Source organism: Pongo abelii, chromosome 6, assembly GCF_028885655.2.
Source record: "Pongo abelii isolate AG06213 chromosome 6, NHGRI_mPonAbe1-v2.0_pri, whole genome shotgun sequence".
In the NCBI taxonomy this organism is placed as follows: Eukaryota; Metazoa; Chordata; class Mammalia; order Primates; family Hominidae; genus Pongo; species Pongo abelii.
The window spans coordinates 102,219,089-102,242,706 of record NC_071991.2 but is presented as its reverse complement, the minus strand read 5'-3'; the positions used below and the strand labels follow the sequence as shown (position 1 = coordinate 102,242,706).

At 45.5% G+C, this 23,618-nt stretch overlaps 1 protein-coding gene across 3 annotated transcripts in view; it reads left to right on the top strand.

The window, feature by feature from the left end:
* The first annotated feature begins 772 nt into the window (after positions 1–772).
* The window catches only part of PUS7 (pseudouridine synthase 7), an 84,016-nt gene continuing 61,170 nt past the window's right edge, over positions 773–23,618 (top strand). Inside the window, exons 1-5 of one of the 3 annotated variants that reach the window (XM_054559043.2) lie at positions 773–1,021; positions 14,483–14,880; positions 16,737–16,821; positions 16,954–17,055; positions 20,449–20,593. In XM_054559043.2, coding sequence (XP_054415018.1) covers positions 14,483–14,880; positions 16,737–16,821; positions 16,954–17,055; positions 20,449–20,593 — 730 coding nt within the window. In that variant the 5' untranslated portion in view covers positions 773–1,021. 3 annotated transcript variants of the gene reach the window in all.

The following is a 23,618-nucleotide window of genomic DNA, read 5'->3' as shown; positions in this document are numbered from 1 at the left end:
GGAGACGGAGGTTGCAGTGAGCCGCGATCGCGCCATTGCACTCCAGCCTGGGCGACAGAGCAAGACTCCGTCTCAAAAAACAAACAAACAAACAAAAAACAAAAAAACTATTAGAGCCTGGGCAATATAGTGAAATCTTGTTTCTACCCCCCACCCCCCAAAAAATTAGCCTGGGTTTGGTGGGATGCACCTGTTGTCCCAGCTACTAGGCATACTGAAATGGGAGGACTGCTTGAGCCTGGGACGTCGAGGCTGCAGTGAACTGTGTTCGCGCCACCGCACTCCAGCCTGTGCGACAGAGCGAGACTCTGTCAAAACCAAATCAAAACAAAACAAAAAAACCTGTGATCCGGTTTCTTGAAGCAGATCCTATGGCAAGCCATCAAGCCAGAGCGGTAAGAAGTAGGAAGATGGTGCTTTTAGATCCGCTACATTCCCAGGATCAAATGTAGAACAATATTTAGTCCCTAAAGTGATTCTCTTTCCATTATTGTTAACTGCGTGGTCGGTGCAACGTGAAAGGGCCACAACTATGTGAAGGAAACACTTCTTAGAATATAACGCCAAAGGAGGCAATCGCTGCCTTAGACTTCCTAAAGATCTAAAGAACTCTTAGATGCTTGGTGAAATCGCTCTCTGCCGCAGGTGCGACTCAGGCGCGGTCGCGAGGAAGGTCCGCGGTGAGCGCGCGCAGGCTGGGAGTACGCGTTGGTGTGCTCTCTGGCTCGCAGGCCGCTCCGAGGGGGTGGGCCAGGGGCGGGGCCGGCGGCAGGGAGCGGACTCCGCCCCCGGGGCGGGTCCAGCCGGGCCGCGGCGCGTCGCTGCGCCGCACGTGTGCGAGCCCGGCCGCCGGTGAGTCGGCTGGAGCGCATCTGGTCCTCGGCGCGGAACGCTCTGCCTATTCCTGTCCGCCCTAACCGCTGGCTCATCCAAGTGGCCTTCGCCGCTCTCCTGCGTCCCACCCAGAGCGCTGGCCACCTCGCCGCCCGGCCCACGCCGCGCCCGCGCTCCCAGGCTCCGGGTAAGTGCGCGGCCTCCCCGCGGCCGCTGGGGCTCCTCGGCCAGCTCCCCGGCCTGGCCCTGGCCCCAGCCCCAGCCCCAGGGCCCCGCCCCAAGAGGCAGTGCGGACTGGGAAGGCGGCCCCGCAGTGGTCAGAGCCCGCGGCGCCTCCATTATGGATCGCGCCCGCGGGAGCACAGTTGGAACCCGGCGGGTCCTGCGCTTCGGCGGTGCAGGCGCCGCTCTCCGCTCCCCGCTCACCTCTACCCGGCCCGTCGTCCGGAGGCGCCGCGCCCGAGCGCTCCCCTCCTCCCCGCGCGGCGCTGTCCGCCGGGGGCCCCCTTCCCACTGCTCCCTTTCTTTGCCCCGGACGCTCCCTAAACTCTTGTCCCTCCGTCAGAGGAACACTGGTCCTGAAGCCCTTCACAGTGCCACTGCTTCACCGCGCCTGCTTTCTGTGCGTCCAGCCCACGTGTTCCACCCCTGTGTCCTGCGTCGTCACTCACTGGGAGCCTACTAGGCGCCACGCGGGCTCTGGGGACTGATTGCTTTGTATGCATTTCCCAGAGTAGGAGTGGACGGGCTGCAGACTCAGAGTGCTTTCTCCAGCCCTCAAGCTGGGTGAATGATTAACGAGTGGATGGAGGTGCTGCTGTGCAAGCTGAAATTCGAGTCCTCCTCGTCAGCCCTGCGCAGAGGGGTTTAGAAGCACACCTTCGTTGCCTGCCGAGTAGGGTTGGCAAAGAGTTTAGTTTTTCAAATATTTGGTCCCGTCAGACCACTTTTTTTTTCCATTCCAAAAATAAAGGTTTACTAAGGTTCCCCCCCATCCCCAAGCCTCTAATCATCTATGAAATGACTATGCCCTATTGGCCTGGGGGAGCCTGGACTATTGAGGGATCTGTCGAAAATCAGACTGTACAACACTATTGAAAAGGGGATGGTTAGGCAATTATTATGTTCAATCATTAGGAAAGTAGCCAACAGTACGTACTTAACAACTCCTTGTGAACATGTTTTTGGTTTTTTTATTTTTATTTTTTTGAGACAGAATTTTGCTCTTGTTGCCCAGGCTGGAGTGCAGTGGCGTGATCATGGCTCACTGCAGCCTTGAACTCCTGGGCTCAAGCAATCCTCCCGTCTCAGCCTCCCAAGTAGCTGGGACTATAGGCATGTGCCACCACACAGGGTCTCGCTGTGTTGCCCAGCCTGGCCTCAAACTCCTGACCTTAAGCAGTCCTCCTGCTTTGACCTCCCAAAGTGCTGGAATTACAGGCTTGAGCCACCACACTCGGCCTTCAACGTATCTTTGTTTATTGATTTCTTTTTTTTAGACGGAGTCTCGCTCCATCAGCCAGGCTGGAGTGCAGTGGCACGATCTTGGCTCACTGCAACCTCCGCCTCCTAGGTTGAAGCGATTCTCCTGCCTCAGCCTCCAGAGTAGCTGGGATTACACGTGCACGCCACCACACCCAGCTAATTTTTGTATTTTTAGTCGAAATGGGGTTTCACCATGTTGGCCAGGCTGGTCTTGAACTTCAGACTTCGGGTGATCCACCCGCCTCAGCCTTTCGAAGTGCTGGGATTACAGGCGTGTGCCACCACACTCGGCCTTGAACATGTCTTTTGATAGAGGCAGAAGCATGCATGTACTGTATTAATGAAACAGCATTTTTCCTGACCTAGGAGAGAGAGAGAACAATCCAGCTGGTCATACTGTCGACTGAGTTTGCTCCTGTTTCAGGTCCTTTACACGTGCTGTTCGGGCTGCCTGGAGTTCTCACACACATCTTTTCCTGTCTGGTTCTTCCTTGTCTTTGCTCAGAAGTCTCCTCCTTAGACGAGGCATCACTGAAGAACACCCCTCTTACTCTCAGCCCCTTACCCTGCTTTAATTCTTTGGAGCTTGCATGTCCTGAGATTAATTTTATTTTGTTCTCAGATATATTCTCAAATACACTGTAAGCTACGTGAGGACATGAAATGGTATTACCCTTTTCTTCCAGTGCCTACAACAATGCCAGACACATAGGACACTTGCTCAATAAATATTTGCAGAATGAATGACCCTCATAGATTTAATGATTTTGCATATTAGAATGCAGTGTGTCTGCTGGGCCGGTGACATCATGCCTGTAATCCCAGCACTCTGGGAGGCCGAGGTGGGCAGCTCATTTGAGGTCAGGTCAGTAGTTCGAGACCATCCTGGCCAACATGGCGAAACCCCCACTCTACTAAAAATACAAAAATTAGCTGGATGTGGTAATTTTAGCCCACGCCTGTAATCCCAGCTACTCAGGAGGCTGAGGTAGGAGAATCGCCGGAACCCTGAAAGCAGAGATTGCAGTGAGCCGAGATTGCACCACTGCACTCCAGCCTGGGAGACAGAAGAAAACTCCATCTCGAAAAAAAAAAAAATTTAGTGTGTTCTCTGTGCTCTGGCCCTAAAGAAAATGCTCACTATTGTGAGAGCTATAGAGATTACTGATAATTTGCAGGGGATGGAGGAAAGATGTATTTAAAAAGTGAAAGTTGTGGATAGTTTTGAAATATAATGATAGAATTAAGACTAATGGCTGTTTTTGTAGGCTGGGCGCGGTGGCTCAGGCCTATAATCCCAGCCCTTTGGGAGACCGAGGCGGGCGAATCATGAGGTCAGGAGTTCGAGACAATGTTGGATAACACGGTGAAACCCCATCTCTACTAAAAATACAAAAAATGAGCCTGGCGTTGTGGCGGGCACCTGTAATCCCAGCTACTCACGAGACTGAGGCAGGAGAATCTCGTGTACCGGGGAGGCAGAGGTTACAGTGAGCCGAGATTGCGCCACTGCACTCCAGCCTGGGCAACAGAGTGAGACTCCGTCTCAAAAAATATATAAAATAAAATTAAAAAAAAAATAATTAAAGAAAAGACTAATGGCTGTTTTTCTGATGTTTATTTTGGAGGAATTAATTAATAAGGGACTGTTTGGCCTGGGCAGTGGTGTACACCTGTAATCCCAGCTGAGGCAGGGTAGATCACTTGAGCTCAGGAGTTTGAGACTAGTGGGCAACATGGCAAAACCCTGTCTCTGCAAAAAATACAAAAATTAACTGGGCGTGGTGGCACATGCCTGTAGTCCCAGTTACTCGGGTGGCTGAAGTGGGAGGATCGCTTGAGCTGGGAGGTCAAGGCTGCATTGAGCCAAGATCACGCCACTGCACTCCAGCCTGGGTGACAGAGTGAGACCCTGTCTCCATAAATAAATGAGCCGAGATCACGCCACTGCACTCCAGCCTGGGTGACAGAGTGAGACCCTGTCTCAAAAATAAATAAATAAATAAATGAGCCGAGATCATGCCACTGCACTCCAGCCTGGGTGACAGAGTGAGACCCTGTCTCAAAAATAAATAAATAAACAAGAGACTGTTGTTAGTGTTGTATTAAAATTTTGAAAATGCTGAAAAAGGATTTTATTTATTTATTTTTTGAGACACGTTCTCTCTGTCACCCAGGCTGAAGTGTAGTGGCACCATCACGGCTTACTGCAGCCTCGACCTCCTGGGCGCAATGGATCCTCCCACCTCAGCCTCGCAAGTAGCTGGGACTACAGGTGCATGCCACCTTGACCGGCTTATTTTTATTTATTTATTTTTTGAGACAGAGTCTCCCTCTGTCGCCCAGGCTGGAGTGCAGTGGCGCAATCTCGACTCACTGCAACTTCCACCTCCCCAGTTCAAGTGATTCTCCTGTCTCAGCCTCCCGAGTAGCTGGGATTACAGGGGCGCACCACCATGCATGGCTAATTTTTGTATTTTTAGTAGAAATGGGGTTTCGCCATGCTGGCCAGGCTGATCTCGAACTCTTGACCTTGTGATCTGCCCACCTCGGCCTTCCAAAGTGCTGGGATTACAGGCATGAGACACCACACCCAGCTGCCTGGCTAATTTTTTAATTTTTTGCAGAGACATGGTCCCACTATGTTGTCCATGCTGGTCTCAAACTCCTGGTCTCATAACTTACTACAGCCTTAAACTGGTCTCACACAATCCTCCTGCCTCAGCCGCCCTGTTAGCTGGGACTACATGCACACATGCCTAGCTAAGAGTACTTTTTTTTTTTTTTTTGCGACGGAGTCTCGCTGTCGCCCAGGCTGGAGTGCAGTGGCGCGATCTCGGCTCACTGCAGGCTCCGCCCCCTGGGGTTCACGCCATTCTCCTGCCTCAGCCTCCCTCGTAGCTGGAACTGCAGGCACCCACCACCTCGCCCGGCTAATTTTTTGTATTTTTAGTAGAGATGGGGTTTCACTGTGTTAGCCAGGATGGTCTCGATCCCCTGACCTCATGATCCGCCCACCTCGGCCTCCCAAAGTACTGGGATTACAGGCGTGAGCCACCGCGCCTGGCCCAAGAGTACTTCTTAAAGCTTAGTTGGTGAATCTAGTATTTTAATGAAAAGGGTTTTAAAATACTGTTAAAATTATAGTATTTCTAGTCTCGGTTGTCTCATTTGGAGTGCAGAGGAAACAAAAAACATTATTTTAGCATTTCCTCCAAAGAAATATGAAGGATTGGCTGGCCGTGGTGGCTCATGCCTGTGATCTCAGCACTTTGGGAGGCCAAGGCAGGCAGATCACCTGAGGTCAGGAGTTCAAGACCAGCCTGGCCAACATGGTGGAAACCCATCTCTACTAAAAATACAAAAATTAGCCGGGCATGGTGGCGCATGCCTGTACCTACTCTCAGCTACTTGGGAGGCTGAGGCGGGAGGATCACTTGAACCCAGGAGGTGGAGGTTGCAGTGAGCAGAGATCACACCACTGTACTCCAGCCTGGGTAACAGAGTAAGAATCCATCGCCAAAAAAAAAAAAAAAAAAAAGAAATGTGAAGGATTTTAAGTTTTGGGGAAAGTATCAGAGGAGTTCATTCTCTTCCTGGTTGTAACATCAGGCTTCCGGTCTATGGAGTTTTACTTGACAATTAAGATACCATCATTACTATCGTGGATAGTGTATTTGTGCAGCATGTTTTCTTAAAATTTTTTCTTTTAAATATGTCAAAAACGCATAAAACTGCCCTCTCCCCCCTTTTCACATCTGGTAACTTTATATCTTCATTCAAGGTAGAATGCTTGGGCTTTCCTGACTGCAAAACTGATTTCCTTGGGCCTCTCACCTTGGGGTAGTCAGGCTTGTTTTATCTTTCCAATTTAATTCTCTCAGACCTCTTCTGTGTTCATAAGATCACCTCTCTCTCCTCTCCCCAACCCTCAATTTAAAAATTACATTCCAGTCCGGGTGTGGTGGCTCACACCTGTAATCCCAGCACTTTGGGAGGTCGAGGTGGATGGATCACCTGAGATCAGGAGTTCAAGACCAGCCTGACCAACATGGTGAAACTCCGTCTCTACTAAAAATACAAAAATTAGCTGGGCGTGGTGGCGGGTATCTGTAATCCCAGCTACTCAGGAAGCTGAGGCAGGAGAATCACTTGAACCCGGGAGGTGGAGGTTGCTGTGAGCTGAGATCAGCCAAGATCGCGCCATTGCACTCCAGCCTGGGCAACAAGAGCAAAACTCCGTCTCAAAAAAAAATTCCATTTCAGCTTCCCTTTCACGTAGTTCCTGCTTGTGAAAATGACACTCGTTTGAGTTTTGCCTTTCCTAGTCCAGAACTTTGAACAGTTCTTCTAGTAAATATGCTCTCAGCTTTTAGGCCTATAGGACAGAACTTAGAAAAATATATATTAAGTGATTTAAAAATCGTTGGTACTATATATACTTTAATAATTAATTTGGGCCGGGCACGGTGGCTCACGCCTGTAATCCCAGCACTTTGGGAGGCCAATGTGGGTGGATCACTTGAGGCCAGGAGTTTCAGACCAGCCTGGCCAACCTGGTAAAACCTCATATCTACTAAAAATACAAAAATTAGGCCAGGCACGGTGGCTCACGCCTGTAATCCCAGCACTTTACAAGGCTGAGGTGGGCGGATCACCAGGTCAGGAGTTCGAGACCAGCCTGACCAACATGGTGAAACCCCGTCTCTAGTAAAAATACAAAACATTAGCTGGGCTTGGTGGCACGCACCTGTAATCCCAGCTACTCAGGAGGCTGAGGCAGGAGAATCGTTTGAACCCAGGAAGCAGAGGTTGCAATGAGCCAAGAACATGCCACTGCACTCCAGCCTGGGCAACAGAGTGAGACTCTGCCTCAAAATAAATAAACAAACAAACAAACAAATAAATAAATAAAATAAAATAAAATAAAATACAGAAGTTAGCCAGGCCCAGCTACTCAGGAGGCTGAGGCGTGAGAATTGCTTGAACTCAGGAGTTGGAGGTTGCAGTGAGCTGAGATTGTGCCACTGCACTCCAGCCTGGGTGACAGCAAGACTCTGTGTCAAAAAAAAAAAATTATTTTGTCTATGATAGGGCCATTGACTTAAACAATGAAAAATGTAATTTCATTTGAAATTTAAAAGTGAGTTTAGTTAATGATCTTGTCTTTGCAGTTAGATATATCAAGAAAAAGAGATCAGACAAATGTCCACAAATATCAAGAAAAAGACTGGCAACCTAAAGGCCTGTTGTCAACCTAAAATAATCAAGAGCGTCAGAATCTAGTATAAAGAGAACTATTCAAGTGCAAAGTTTGAGGGTGTCCCACCTGGAAACCCCAGTTCTAAAAAAATGGAGTCAAAGTTCTGAAGTAGGGAAGTTTAGGTTTTATATAGGCAGAGACAGGAGTTTTTAGCAGGATTACAACATTTTTCATACAGGGTTGGCACATAGTTACAGCAATTTGATTGGTTATAGGCAGTGTTTCTTTTTGGGGAGAGTACATTGGGGAAGATGTAATAGTTATGGGTTTTCTGTCATATGGTTTAAGCATAAGCAGGACACCAAAGGGAAAGTTCTTCTCTAACAAGGGTCATTAATTAAGAATTTTTAGTCATCGTAGGCCGGGTGCAGTGGCTCACGCCTGTAATCTCAGCACTTTGGGAGGCCAAGGCAGGCAGATCACAAGGTCAGGAGATCGAGACCATCCTGGCTAACACAGTGAAACCCAGTCTCAACTAAAAATACAAAGAATTAGCCGGGCGTGGTGGCAGGCACCTGTAGTCCCAGCTACTCGGGAGGCTGAGGCAGGAGAATGGTGTGAGCCCGGGAGGCGGAGCTTGCAGTGAGCTGAGATTGCGCCACTGCACTCCAGCCTGGGGCACAAAGCGAGACTCCATCTCAAAAAAAAATAATAATAATAATTTTTAGTCATTGTATGGAACAGGAAAAATGAAAGTGAGCTAATTTATAATCTGAGAAACAAATTGTAACCATATGTGACTCAGATCATAGTCACATCTCTCTCAAGTCTTAAAAAGTGTTTTGGGGATTCCAACAGCTTTTAGATTCTGTTTCTTTTCTTTTCTTTTTTTTTTTTTTTTTTTGAGACGGAGTCTCTCTCTGTCACCCAGGCTGGAGTGCAGTGGCGCGATCTCAGCTCACTGCAAGCTCCGCCTCCCGGGTTCACGCCATTCTCCTGCCTCAGCCTCCGGAGTAGCTGGGACTACAGGCGCCCGTCACCACGCCCAGCTAATTTTTTGTATTTTTAGTAGAGATGGGGTTTCACCATGTTGGACAGGATGGTCTCGATGTCTTGACCTGGTGATCCACCTGCCTCAGCCTCCCAAAGTGCTGGGATTACAGGCGTGAGCTACTGTGCCCAGCCAGCTTTTTTTCTTTTTTTAAACTCCTCCAGACACAACAACAATACAGTTCAGCTGTGTAAATCATCCATAATAACTATTAAGGACTAACAGTTGAGTAAGAGGAGCTATTACAGACCTTTGGCCAAGTCATCATATTTTACTTTTACAGAGAAAGAAACAGGTTCGAGAGGTTAAGTCACCCACTTAGTAAATGGCAAAACCTAGATCTGGCTCCAAGATTGTTGAGAGGGGGAGGCCCAATGTTTTTTCTGCATAAGGAGAGGAGGTGAATATTTTGCTGACTGTGAAGTCCCTGTGCCAAGCTGTGTGAATGGCTGTTATTGGCCACTCTTTCTTCCTTACTGAGAGTTCTGGCCTCTGGAAGGGCATCAGGATCTCCTGGTAGAGCTGTGATGCCAGCTGGGAAGCCTGTATGGTCATTGGGGAGCCATTGCAGGTTTTTGGTAAGGGCATGTGTGACACAATGTGATGAGTGCCCACAGGTCATCTCCACTGGGATGTCTCCCCAGGTACCTGCAACACCACAGGACTATGGGTGGGCTCATCTTCTTCCAACACCTGCTCTTCTTTCTGGGGCCCTCATATCAGGAAGACCACCACTGTCCTCTCAGTTCCCCAGGGATGGAAACTCGAGTTATCCTGAAGTATTTCCCCTTTTCTCCCACATTTGTCACCTTCTCCTGTCCCGCTACTACTTCCTAAATGTTCTTGAAAGTTGCCTTTTTCTGTCTCCCTTGCTTCAGCCTTAGATCAGATTATATTAATTTCTTGCCTAGATTACAGCTGTACCCTCTTACCTGGTCTTCCAGCCTAACCCCAGTTTCTCTTCAAAGGGGTGCCACAGAATCTTTCTAAATTACAAATTCAGTGCTAAATTACAAAACGTGGTTTTCAGGTTGTGACTCCTTCCTTGTAGCCTCATGTGGCCTCTGCCCCCTCCCAAGCTGTAACCCCAGACCCTCCTTGTATGTCTAACCCCCACAGTGGGCGATGAGTTCTTTTGCTCTTCCAGCACTCTGTGAGCTCCCACGCCCCCATGCCTTTGCACATGCTGTACCTGTGACCCCAAATGCCCTTCTCCTGCTTTTCCATCCTCTTCCTTATGCCACAAAATTTGGCCCAGGCATTGTAGTCTTTGGTTAGGTTTTGTCTTCGGCGTGTTCTCCCGGTCCTTATGTAAGCCCTGGTCCATTTTTGTCTCTTTCATTTGTACAAAACCTCTGAGGGTAGTTTTGTTGCTGTAAGGTGAGAGCGAAATTGTATCAGCATTTCATAAACCAGCGTTCTTTTTTTGACTACACCTGTTCAGGACAAAGAGTAAGTGCTTTCTTCTTTGAATTAGGGATACTTTTCTGTAACTACAGTTGTGGTCTACTTCTATTCCAGTTTCAGTTTCTTCCATTTTCTGTATTTAATTTCTTGTCTTTCAAAGGAATTTTTTTTTTTGAGACGGAATCTCCCTCTGTCACCCAGGCTGGAGTGCAGTGGTGCAATCCCGACTCACTGCAACCTCCGCCTCCCAGGTTCAAGCAATTCTTCTGCCTCAGCCTACTGAGTAGCTGGGATTACAGGCGCCCACCACCACGCCTTGATAATTTTTTGTATTTTTAGTAGAGATGGGGTTTTATCATGTTGATCAGGCTGGTCTCGAACTCCTGACCTTGTGATCCACCCGCCTCAGCCTCCCAAAGTGTTGGGATTACAGGCGTAAGCCACTGCACCAGGCCACCAGAAATTGTTTTAACTGACATTTTTTTCAATCCCTTCTCTCCTATTTTTTGTAGCTGTCATAATACTTTTTTGTTTTGTTTTGTTTGTTTTGTTTTGTTTGAGATGGAGACTCGCTCTGTCGCCTAGGCTGGAGCGCAGTGGCGTGATCTTGACTCAGTGCAACCTCTGCCTCCTGGGTTCAAACGATTCTCCTGCCTCAGCCTCTCAAGCAGCTGAGATTACAGGTGTGTGCCCTCACACCCAGCTAATCTTTGTATTTTTACTAGAGAGGGGTTTCACCGTGTTGGCCAAGCTGGTCTCGAACTTCTGACCTCAGGGGATCCACCCACCTCAGCCTCCCAAAGTGCTGAGATTTCAGGCGTGAGCCACGCACCTGGCCTGAGCCACAGTGCCCAACCACTTTTTTTTTTTTTTTTAATGAAAATTTATTCTTAAATGTACAACAGGCTCCAAGACCATACTTCAAGTAGCTATAGGTGGCAAAAGATGTTATGGCAGGGAATACAGATGTTTAAACAGGAATGGGGCCAGGCGCGGTGGCTCACACCTGTAATCTCAGCACTTTGGGAGGCCAAGGCAGGCAAATCATGAGGTCAGGAGTTCGAGACTAGCCTGGCCAACATGGTGAAACCCCATCTCTACTAAAAACACAAAAAATAAGCTGGGCATAGTGGCGGGCATGCCTGTAATCCCAGCTACTTGGGAGGCTGAGGCAGGAGAATATCTTGAACCCAGGAGTCGGAGGTTGCAGTTGAGCCGAGACCGCACCACCACTGCACTCCAGGCCTAGATGACAGAGTGAGACTCCATCTCAAAAAAAAAAAAAAAAAAAAGGAATGGAACCAAGGGTCACCTTTGCCTCAAGTACAAGGAACGGCTGGCTTTTTGTTGGATTTCTTAATACCACCTGTGACCAGGGGGCCCTTCCCTGTTGCTTTTAGCCCAGGGAGTTTCTTCTACTCCTCTTTTATTCTATTTGAAAGGCTTGTCTTCCTTGTCCATCTCCTTGGCCACTTCCTGAACTATTTTAGGGGCTCCTTGACACCTGTGAACCACGCAAGCACACTGTCCCTATGGTCCCAGCTCACTTACCCTCCCGTCATAATCCTTTTTTGCTTTTACTTTTTGCATGTACTTGTTTTTTGATTTTCTTTTTGTTCGTGATTTTGGACAACAGGGTAAGATCAAATATGGATTCTTAAAATTTAGTTAATCGGCCAGGCACGGTGGCTCACGCCTGTAATCCCAGCACTTTGGGAGGCCGAGGCGGGCAGATCACAAGGTCAGGAGATTGAGACCATCATGGCTAACGGTGAAACCCCACCTCTACTAAAAAATACAAAAAATTTGCCGGGCGTGGTGGCGGGTACCTGTAGTCTGAGCTACTTGGGAGGCGGAGGCAGGAGAATGGCGTGAACCCGGGAGGTGGAACTTGCAGTGAGCCAAGATCGTGTCACTGCACTCCAGCCTGGGCAACAGAGCGAGACTCTGTCTCAAAAATAAATAAATAAATAAATAAATAAAATTTAGTTAATCCTCATTGTTATTTTGCTGTAGATGCTTATATAGGTGACTTTCTTGTTAACCATGCCTTGGAGAACTAGCATATTTATTTTCTGCTCATTTGCTTTATTTATGGATATGTTTACTAGGTTCATCAGTATGTTACCTTCAGCATCTTGTACGTAATTAACATAGAAAAAGTTTTTATCCTTATTTTACCAAGAGCATCAAATTAGGCCAGACAGGGTGGCTCATGCCTGAAATCCCAGCACTTTGAGAGCCCAGTGTCGGGAGATCACTTGAGGTCAGGAGTTCGAGAGCCCCCTGGCCAACATGGTGAACCCCTGTCTCTACCAAAAATTATAAAGATTAGCCAGGCGTGGTGGTACACGCCTGTGATCCCAGCCACCCGGGAGGCTGAGGTAGGAGGATGGCTTGAGCCCAGGAGGTGGAGGTTGCAGTGAGCCGAGATCATGCCACTGCTCTCAAGCCTGGGCAACAGAGTGAGACCCTGTCTCAAAAAAAAATTAAAATTTGCCATTTTAACCACATGTACAGTTCAGTAGTGTTAAGTGTATTCACATTGTTAGGCAATCACTATCCGGAACTTTTCATCTTGCAGAACTATATCTCTATACCACCTGTATGACACCTCCCACTCCTTTTTTTTAATGTGGTATGACATAGGTATGGCTTTCATGTCAGTAAGCGTGGTTATACAATATTTTATTTTATTATTATTATTATTTTTTTGAGATGGAGTTTTGCTCTTGTTGCCCAGGTTGGAGTGCAAAGGCGCAATTTCGGCTCACCACAACCTCTACTTCCTGGTTTCAAGTTATTCTCCTTCCTCAGTCTCCCGAGTAGCTGGGATTACAGGCATGTGCCACCATGCCTGGCTAATTTTGTATTTTTAGTAGAGACGGAATTTCTCCATGTTGATCAGGCTGGTCTCAAACTCCCGACCTCAGGTGATCTGCCTGCCTCAGCCTCCCAAAGTATTGGGATTACAGGTGTGAGCCACCGATCCCAGCCACAATATTTAATCAGTTTTTTGAAAGGATAATACATATACATCAAACGAGCTTCAAATGATTACAACCATGTTATTGAGTGAGAACAGCAAATTTCCCACCTCCGTCCCCAGCCACCACTTCTACACCCTCTCCTAGAGGTAACCACCTTTCCCAGTTTCTTGTCAATGTTGCTACGTATTGTTCAGTTTATGTACCCAAGTTTCATTGCTCTTAATGTTTTGCTAATATAAAAGCACTGTGGCCAGGCAGGGTGGCTCACACCTATATTCCCAACACTTTGGGAAGCCAAAGTGAGACATTGCTTGAGCCCAGGAGTTCAAGACCAGACTGAGCAATAATAGCGAGACCTAGTCTTTACAGAAAAATAAATATAAAAAACTAGCCAGTCTTGGTGGCATGCTGCTGTAGTCCCAGCTACTGGCGAGGCTGAGGCAGGAGGATCGCTTGAGCCCAGGAGTTGGAGTTTGCAGTGAGCTGTGATCATGCCACTGCACACCAGACTGGGTGAAAGAGCCAGACCTTGTCACTGAAAAAAAGAAAAAAGTATGGAGATGAATATCCTTAGAGCTAAAACTTGATTATTTCTTAATTATTTTCTTAAGATAAATCCCTAAAAGTAGTATTACCGGGTCAAAGAGCATACATATTTTTAAGGCTTGTGATGATGCACACTGTTAAATTCCATGCAGAAGTGTTATGCCAGTTTTCTGTCCCACAAAAAGTGTATGCCAACATCAGAAAGAATTATTTCTATAAATGATTTTTAGGATCGTATGAACAACATTAACTATGCCTTTATCTGCTGAAACCAACTTCTTTCCTTTTTTTTTTTTTTGAGATGGAGTCTTGCTCTGGTCCCCCAGGCTGGAGTGCAGTGGCACAATCTCGGCTCACTGCAAGCTCCGCCTCCCAGGTTCAAGCGATTCTCCTGCCTCAGCCTCTTGAGTAGCTGGGATTACAGGCGCCCACCACCACGCCCAGCTAGTTTTTTTTCTATTTTTAGTAGAGATGGGGTTTCACCATGTTGGCCAGGCTGGTCTTGAACTCCTGACCTTGTGATCCACCCACCTCGGCCTCCCAAAGTGCTGGGATTACAGGTATGAGCCACCGTGCCTGACCTTTTTTTTTTTTTTTTTTTTTTTTTAAGACGATGTCTCACTCTGTCGCCCAGGCTGGAGTGCAGTGGCACAATCTCAACTCACTGCAACTTCTGCCTCCCGGGTTCAAGCAGTTCCCCTGCCTCAGCCTCCCAAGAGCTGGGACTATAGGCGCCTGCCACCCATGCCCAACTAATTTTTAGTAGAGACAAGGTTTCGCCATGTTGGCCAGGCTGGTCTTGAACTCCTGACCTCAAGTGATCTGCCTACCTTAACCTCCCCCAAAATACTGGGATTACAGGTGTGAGCCACCCCGCCCGGCCTGAAACCAGCTTTTATATAGGTGTTTGTTACTTTCTACTCTTTCCTAACAGGTTTTCTTAAATGTTTTCTTGGGGCCTTAAAGATGGAGATGACAGAAATGACTGGTGTGTCGCTGAAACGTGGGGCACTGGTTGTCGAAGATAATGACAGTGGAGTCCCAGTTGAGGAGACAAAAAAACAGAAGCTGTCGGAATGCAGTCTAACCGAAGGTCAAGATGGGCTACAGAATGACTTTCTGTCCATCAGTGAAGACGTGCCTGGGCCTCCTGACACTGTCAGTACTGGGAAAGGTGGAAAGAATTCTGAGGCTCAGTTGGAAGATGAGGAAGAGGAGGAGGAAGATGGACTTTCAGAGGAGTGCGAGGAGGAGGAATCAGAGAGTTTTGCAGACATGATGAAGCATGGACTCACTGAGGCTGACGTAGGCATCACCAAGTTTGTGAGTTCTCATCAAGGGTTCTCGGGAATCTTAAAAGAAAGGTACATTTAGTTTATGTATAAAGTTATTTTGATTGTATTAGGTTTCTTCTTTAGAAAGAAATTAGCTTTATATTCTTCCACTTAGCTTTCTATCTCCGAGGATTGTTTATACTACTGATCAAAAGGAATAGGATGAAGGAAACCTGCCTGAATAAATAGCCTTGGATTTTTAAATTTTAATTAATTAATTTTTTCCCTTTTTTTGAGAGAGGGTCTCACTGTGTCACCCAGGCTGGCATGCAGTGGCATGATCATGCCTCAAATAAATTCATTCACCAGGCACAGTGGCTTACGCCTGTTATCCCAGCACTTTGGGAGGCCGAGGCGGGCGGATCACTTGAGGTCAGGAGTTTGAGACCAGCCTGGCCAACATGGTGAAAGCACATCTATACTAAAAATACGAAAATTAGCCGGGCGTGGTGATGGGCACCTGTAATCCCAGCTGCTCGGGAGGCTGAGGCAGGAGAATCGCTTGAACCTGGGAGGTGGAGGTTGCAGTGAGCCGAGATTGCACCACTGCATTCCAGCCTGGATGACAGAGCAAGACTCCGTCTCAAAAAATAAGTAAATGAATAAATTCATTTAAATGGTTTCAGGTTTTCTCCTGAGTTTGTTTTATAATCTTAAACTCTTTTTTCATTTGAATGTGCCACAACTATGGTAGAGGAAGGTAGTCTTTGGAGCCAGGTGGATCCCAGTGTGAAGTTCACTACTTAGTAGTTACTTAGCCTCTCTGAACCTCAGCATCCTCATTTAAAAAGTGGATCAGGCCAGACACGGTGGCTGATGCCTGTGATCCCAGCACTTTGGGAGGCCGAGGCAGGCAGATCACTTGAGGTCAGGAGTTTGAGACCAGCCTGGGCAACATGGCGAAACTGTGTCTCTACTAATAATACAAAAATTAGCCTGGTGTGGTGGCACGCGCCTGTAATCCCAGCTACTCGGTAGGCTGAGGCAGGAGAATCACTTGAACCCAGGAGGTGGAGGTTGCAGTGAGCCAAGATCAAGCCACTGCACTCCAGCCTGGGCAACAGAGCAAGACTCTGTCTCAAAAAAAATAATAGTAATAAAATAAAATTTAAAAATGGATCATATTACCACATTGGGGTTGTTGAGGATTTTGAATAATGCATGTAAAATATTTAACATAAAGGTAAGCTTCAGGCTAGTTCATGGTAGACTTACTGGGTTCTGATTCAATTAACCATATAGCATATTTTGTGATTTAATTTATTGTGGGCTGCCTGAATCGTCGTAGGGTAATGTTAATAAGCTTTTGTTTTTGCATTTCTCTGGAAGAATATTCTAGAAGCTAAGAGGGTCTTTTCTTTAAGTTCTCATATAAAACTTGAGCCAAGGTATGGCTCAGCATTCATTAAGAAACCAGAAAAGGCCGGGTGTGGTGTTTCACGCCTATAATCCCGGCACTTTGGAAGGCCAAGACGGGCGGATCACTTGAGGTCAGGAGTTCGAGACCAGCCTGGCCAAAATGGTGCAACCCTGTCTCTACTAAAAATACAAAAATTAGCTGGGCGTGGTGGCGTGTGCCTGTAATCCCAGCTACTCGGGAGGCTGAGGCAGGAGAATCATTTGAACCCAGGAGGCGGAGGTTGCAGTGAGCAGAGATTGAGCCACTGCACTCCAGCCTGGGTAACAGAGCAAGACTCCATCTCAAAAAAAAAAAAAAAAAAAAACAAACAAACAAACAAAAAATAACTCCATGTGATTTCGCATTGAAGATTTTTAAAAATTCCTTGTTTTGCACAATAGTAAGGCTTGCTGTTGATCAACTTTATCCTAAAGTTAATAGAAAACAGGATGTTAATTATCTGAAAGTTCATGTTTTCTTTTATCAGATACTCCGACTTCGTTGTTCATGAAATAGGAAAAGATGGACGGATCAGCCATTTGAATGACTTGTCCATTCCAGTGGATGAGGAGGTAGAAGTAGCTCTTTAGCAAATGTCACCTTCTGTATAAAAATAGCATTTCCTAGAGATTTAGAAATATAGAGCTTTATTAAACTTGAATTCTATGTATGATTCATTGTGAGTTCTCATGGTTATTTTAAAGGACCCTTCAGAAGACATATTTACAGTTTTGACAGCTGAAGAAAAGCAGCGATTGGAGGAGCTCCAGCTCTTCAAAAATAAGGAAACCAGTGTTGCCATTGAGGTAAATAATGCAAAAATATATGAAAAATTTTTTAGGGTTTTAGTTGCTTTTTGGGTGGATGTTAAGTGTTTATGGAAAAAATTACAATGGTTAACAAAGGGTGACTTTTTGCTCTATTGGATCTAAAAGATATTACACTAAAAAATTTTTTTACTGGGGCAGATAACTAGTATCCCAGATAAATTATAGCCCCACCAAAGTTACATTTTTGTTTAAAAACATTTTTATTTGGGTACAGTGTTACATGCTATTCCAAAGTCCTAGCTACTCCGAAGCCTGAAGCTAGAGGTTTACCTGAGCCCAGGAATTGGAGACTAGCCTGGACAACATAGTGAGACATCATCTCTGAAAAAAAAAATTTAGGGACCACAAATGAACAACGATATATGTTGTTTAGAATCACAGAGTACCAATTATGCCACAATGTCCGTTGTAACAGGACCACCGTTTGCTGCCTGTCAGGTGTGTGACCCAGGTCAGATTCTGGCTTCAGCAGCTTCTTGGTCTCAGTTGGGACTCTGGGAAGCGAAAGAAATGGGGAAAGGAAGTAGGGGAGCATTTATTTGCTCATCATGGGTCGATTCTGCTATTGAAGAAAAGGAGAGCTCAGCTACTAAGTAGAATAGTAAATTTTGTTGTTAAAGCTTTTGTTCACCGGGCACGGTGGCTCACACCTGTAATCCTAGCACTTTGGGAGGCCAAGGTGGGCGGATCACTTGAGGTCAGGAGTTCAAGACCAGCCTGGCCAACATGGCGAAACCCCGTCTCTACTAAAAATACAAAAAAATTAGCCAAGCGTGGTAGCACAGGCCTGTAGTCCCAGCTACTTGGGAGGCTGAGGCAAGAGAATCACTTGAACCTAGGAGACAGAGGTTGCAGTGAGCAGAGATCACACCACTGCACTCCAGCCTGGGTGACAGAGCAAGGCCCCGTATCAAAAAAAAAAAAATTATGTTAAATTAATTTTGTACTACATTTTAATGAGCTATGGGGTTTTTGGTTGTCTGAAATTCCCCCTCCCATCAGTCCTAGTTAATAAGCATACTACATCTTTTCAGAATTCATTATCTGCCCCTTGTCTCCCTCCCTACCTGAGCTTCCCAAAAGTGTGTGGTATTGCAATGTTAGAAATCTTCAATTACTGACAAAATCTTTAGACAAAACCTTTAGCAATGCCAAGAAGAAAATTCCTGGCAGATTTCTAGAGCAATCCAGAAGGATGGTCCAAGTTTCCTTTGCTTGTACAATGCAGAGGTTTATCTTAGGCTTATAATATGTATTTTCGTATACATGTGGTAAAATTTACTGTTGTCTTAAAAACTGAGGTTTTTCCCATCTACTGAAAGTCTTTACATTTAAAAGGCATAAACTATGGGCAAGCTTCCTCATTTGTAAAATGAAGATGGACTTTCTGAGTTTTTGAGGTCTAAACATGTATTCATATACACAAACTGTCATTCTCCTTGCTATCAGTAATTTCAGATCTAGACTCACTTTTTGCTATGAAGAAGTCATTTACCTGTAATTGTAATGTAGTTTGGTGGATTTTTTTCGTTTTTTATTTTGTTGAAGTATCATCAAGTTGCTGGGTGCGGTGGCTCACATCTGTAATCCCAGCACTTTCGGAGGCCGAGGTGGGTGGATCACCTAAGGTCAGGAGTTCGAGACCAGCCTGACCAACATGGAGAACCCCATCTCTACTAAAAATACAAAAAATTAGCTGGGCGTGGTGGTGGGCACCTGTAATCCCAGCTACTCAGGAGGCTGAGGCAGGAGAATCACTTGAACCTGGGACGTACAGGTTGCAGTGAGCCGAGATCGTGCCATTGCACTCCAGCCTGGGTAACCAGAGTGAAACTGCGTCTCAAAAAAAAAAAAAAAAAGTATCATCAAGTTTAGCCAGTAGCAGTTGCAGTGTATCTCGATGTTTTCAGCTTGCAGGTTACAATCCATTAATAGGTCATGAAATCAGTTTAGTAGTGGATCTCAACCAGCATTTTTAAAAAATGGAATAAAATAAGGGCTGGGCACAGTGGCTCAGGCATGGAATTCCAGTACTTTGGGAAGCTGAGATGGGCAGATCGCTTGAATTCAGGAGATCGAGACCAGCCTGGGCAACATGGTGAAACGCCATCTCTACAAAACATAAAAAAATTAGCTGGGCATGGAGGCACATGCCTGTAGTCCCAGCTACTTGAGAGGCTGAGATAGGAGGATGGCTTGAGCCTGGGAGGCAGAGGTTGCAGTGAGCCAAGGTCATATCACTGCACTCCAGCCTGGATGACAGAGCCAGACCCTGTCTCAAAAAATATATATAATAATAGCAATAACATAGAAAATATTTGTGCATTGCAAATAGTAAGTATGAATCTTGTTTTGTGAATTTTTTTCGATTCTTAAAATGAGGTATATACACACACATTTGTGGTTATATTGAGTAAAGAGGGAGGGAAAATTCTGTATATGAGATGCACTCACAAGCTGAAAATATCATGTAACTAGTGGAGTTTATATCATGTTGATTTTTCTTTACTGTGAACCCATGTGCTAGAACCTCATTATAAAATAATTCAGAATATAATTCAATAAGAAGCAGCTGTAGGTTGGATTGTTCAAAGGACTGAGCTTCTCACATACCAAAAGGCCTAGTTTTGTCTGCATTTTCACGTAGGAGCCCTAAGGTTTCTGTCCAGCAGAGACCCCGAGACGGAGCATCTGAGTTGGTGGCCCCTGGGTTTGACAGCCTGGATTTTAAATCCAGCTCTACCACCTTCCAGCTATATAACCGTAGACACAATTCCTCACTTCTAAATAGATATAATGGTGTTATGATGGAGAGATTACAAAGATTAAATAAAATGATGACCATAGTGCTTTGTACAGTGTCTGGCAGATGGATGTGCTCCATCAACAGGCTCCCAGGATTTGCAATATTGGGAAGCTCTGAAATATTTCTGAGACTGGGCACGGTGGCTCACGCCTGTAATCTCAGCGCTTTGGAAGGCCAAGGCAGATGGATCACTTGAGGCCAGGAGTTTGAGACCAGTCTGGCCAACATGGTGAAACCCCATCTCTACTAAAAATACAAAAACTAGCCAGGCATGGTGTCGTGAGCCTATAATCCCAGCTACTCAGGAGGCTGAAGCAGAAGAATCCCTTGAACCCGGGAGGTAGAGGTTGCAGTGAGCTGAGATCACTCCACTGCACTCCAGCTTGAGCGACAGAGTGAGACCGTCAAAAAAATAAAAATAAAAGATTTTTGAAATTGTATGCAGGCACTTTTGTTATTTTGCGTAGTTAATAAGGTGAGCAGTGTTTTTACTAATTCACTGTATTACTTCCCTATTTAATGTTTGTTAATTTAGTGGTATTGCTATCTGTTTTTTTTAATAGGTTATCGAGGACACCAAAGAGAAAAGAACCGTCATCCATCAGGCTATCAAATCTCTGTTTCCAGGATTAGAGACAAAAACAGAGGATAGGGAGGGGAAGAAATACATTGTAGCCTACCACGCAGCTGGGAAAAAGGCTTTGGCAAGTAGGTGTCTGTGAGCGGCTTCCTCCTGCCAGGCAGCCGTGAGCGGCAGGCCCCACTCCTCGTTAGCCTTGCCTGTTCATGTTCAAGGGCTACTATAGTGCTGTCCAGAGAACAATATTGATCATGTCCCTCCTTCAGAGAGGGTGAGTATTGTCACTTCAGATGCCAGCGCAGTCCTGCAGCCTGCCTGGCAAGGGGCATTAGGTCTTTTATGTGAGTAAAGATTTGCTGAAATTATAGTAGTGCCTGAGAGAGAGTCTTAGGGATTTGATATGTTCCCTGAAGAGCAGAGTATACTGAGTGGCAATTCAAGAAGAAAATAGAAGGATTATTGCTCATTCTGTGTTCTTCATGGAGGAAAGAAAGCTTTCAGATGAACAAAAAACGCTTGTCACCTATCCCAGTGGCACATTTTTTGCAAGTCCCCTTTTTTTTTTTTTTTTTTTTTTTTTGAGACGGAATCTCGCCATGTCGCCCAGGCTGGAGTGCAGTGGCACGATCTCGGCTCACTGCAAGCTCCGCCTCCCAGGTTCATGCCATTCTCCTGCCTCAGCCTCCTGAGTACCGGAGACTCCAGGCACCTGCCGCCACGCCTGGCTAATTGTTTGTTTTAGTAGAGACGGGATTTCACCATGTTAGCCAGGATGGTCTTGATCTCCTGACCTCGTGATCCGCCCGTCTCGGCCTCCCAAAGTGCTAGGATTACAGGCATGAGCCACTGTGCCCGGCCAAGACCCCTATATTGAAAGAGGCATATTTTTTTGCCAGGCCCCTATATTGAAAGAGCTTTTGCTTTCCAACTGTATCTTCTTCAGTCACACATAAAAAATACGGAATATATAGAAAGACACCCTTTTGTCTCAGCCCATCTTTTGTTGTGTATCATTCATTTGAAATGGGCATATTCCCAGTGAGTCACTGATATTTATGTTCTAATGTGTTCTCTACAGCCACAAAAGTTTCTATTTGCATATAACCTTTCAGGAAAATTAAGTAATTTTTTTTTTACCTACCAAATTGACAGATAAAATTTAAATGAAAATTACAAGAAAAAGTTATTTCCTCACCCTCTTCTCCTACTAGCGGTGGCCTGTATTAATGAACAGTTATTCCTAGATATATTTGTTGGGGCAAAATTCTAAGACTGTATATTAAAAAACTGTTTGTTTATTTATTAGGGCTCTGTCAGTATTCTTTTAGGTTAATTCAAAAAGATAATACTGTGATGGATGAAGCCTTAATTGCTTATAACCATGTTTCTAGTGAAATGAGAGGGTATAACAAAAAAGAGAACAGGAAGAAAGCTTAGCTGTGCCTGAGGAAATAATCTAGTCAAGGCAGCAAGTCTGGATAGTGCTATAGAGATGAGATACCTGAGCAGTTCCAAAGGAAGAGGTGGAGATCAGAGGCCAGTTTTCAGTGAACACTGTAAAGAAAAGCCAGATGATGTGTCCTGGAACTGCTTGGGGCATGAGTTCTGAATTACTTTTTACTCCACAAACAAATGGTGTGGTTGCTGTATGTTTCTTTAATGTCTGGGTCATGGTATAAAATATCACCTGAGCAGCCTTTTTTCAGCCAAGGTTGCTCAAAGAGGGAGTAAGCCCAGTGGAAAGTGATTTGAGCCACTGTTGGTTCAGTTCTCCCAAGGATAGTGTGTAGCTAGTAACTACTATAGATGGAGAGGAGAGGTGACTTCTACAGACAGCCATGCCTTGGGGCACTTAGTCCTAATTCTCTCAGGGAACCCAGTTGGGAAGGCTGCTAGGGAGTTATTTTTTGTCAAGAAACAGCCCACGTTGGTCAGCAGTGCTGTCCATTATGAAGGCGGGAAGACAAGGCAAGGTCTTATTCTGCTTGGTGTGGTCATGAGGAAGCAGGTTGGAAAAAGCAAAAACTTTTTTTGACTGGTGGCTTCTTGGAAGTGATAATCATTTCTTAGGGTGCTGGGTTTTGTGAGAGGGTGGAGGGCATTTGCAGGCCAAAGCAGCCATTACAGTCTTTCTACCCATCCCCTTCATTAAACAGTGCCAGGTCTGTCATGTTGTGTTTTTATCCACATTTTCTCTGCTTATGTGACACCCGCCTTTCGTTTTTTTGTTGTTGTTACGAAGTTTCCTTAAGATTTTACAAGTGAAGTACTGAGCTGTGCGATGTGAACCACCCTTCCCCATTTTCCTTTGGACACCTTCAGTAAGAAAGGAATTTCTCACTTTAAAAAGAAGCAGGAAGGAAGTCAGATTGGATCAACCCCCTCTTGTATAGAGAACCACACTTCTTGGGCTTGTGGTGTTGTGGCATTTATTCAAAGATGGACTAAATCTCTGCCATCTCTCCCACCTCCTCATGGAAGGCCACCCCTGGCCCAGATGGGCACTTAGGAGCCTGCATTCATTTTTATAGACCCCACTCTCCCCAAGCTGAGAGTGGCCTAAAGTGAACACCCCTAGGAAAGGAGGAAGAGCTGGTATCCAAAGACTATTGTTCATGGCCCTCTACCACTGACAGCTTGTCCTCCTGAGCCATCTTGCCTAGCATTTGAATGATTTACCTTTTAAAGTATCATTACAAAGCTTTGTAATTTACAATTATTTTTAGCTGTATTACTATCAGATCCTGATAGAAATTGTTATTATGCATTATCTAGCAGATTCACAATATTCTTAACTTGAACTTTTCTTAGATAGAACTGTGCATCCCAAAACATAGATGTGATAGATTCTAAGTCATGGTGCCCAAACACCACAAATTACCAACTATTTAAACTCAGACATTATTTTATGTGTTAAGCCAGTCTGATGGGGCACATTGCTTTACCTACCAAAATGTATATGTGATTTTTTTTGAAAATACCTTCTAAACTATCATAACATTACCGAAAATTTATATTTTGAGACAGTATACATTCCAAATGCCTCTAAGAACATAGTTTTTTAAAGACTTACGTAAAAAAAGAAAATTCTGCCATGTGATATGTACAGGTTCTCTATACTTTCTGAAATGAATGGTCCGCGGGAGGGATCCC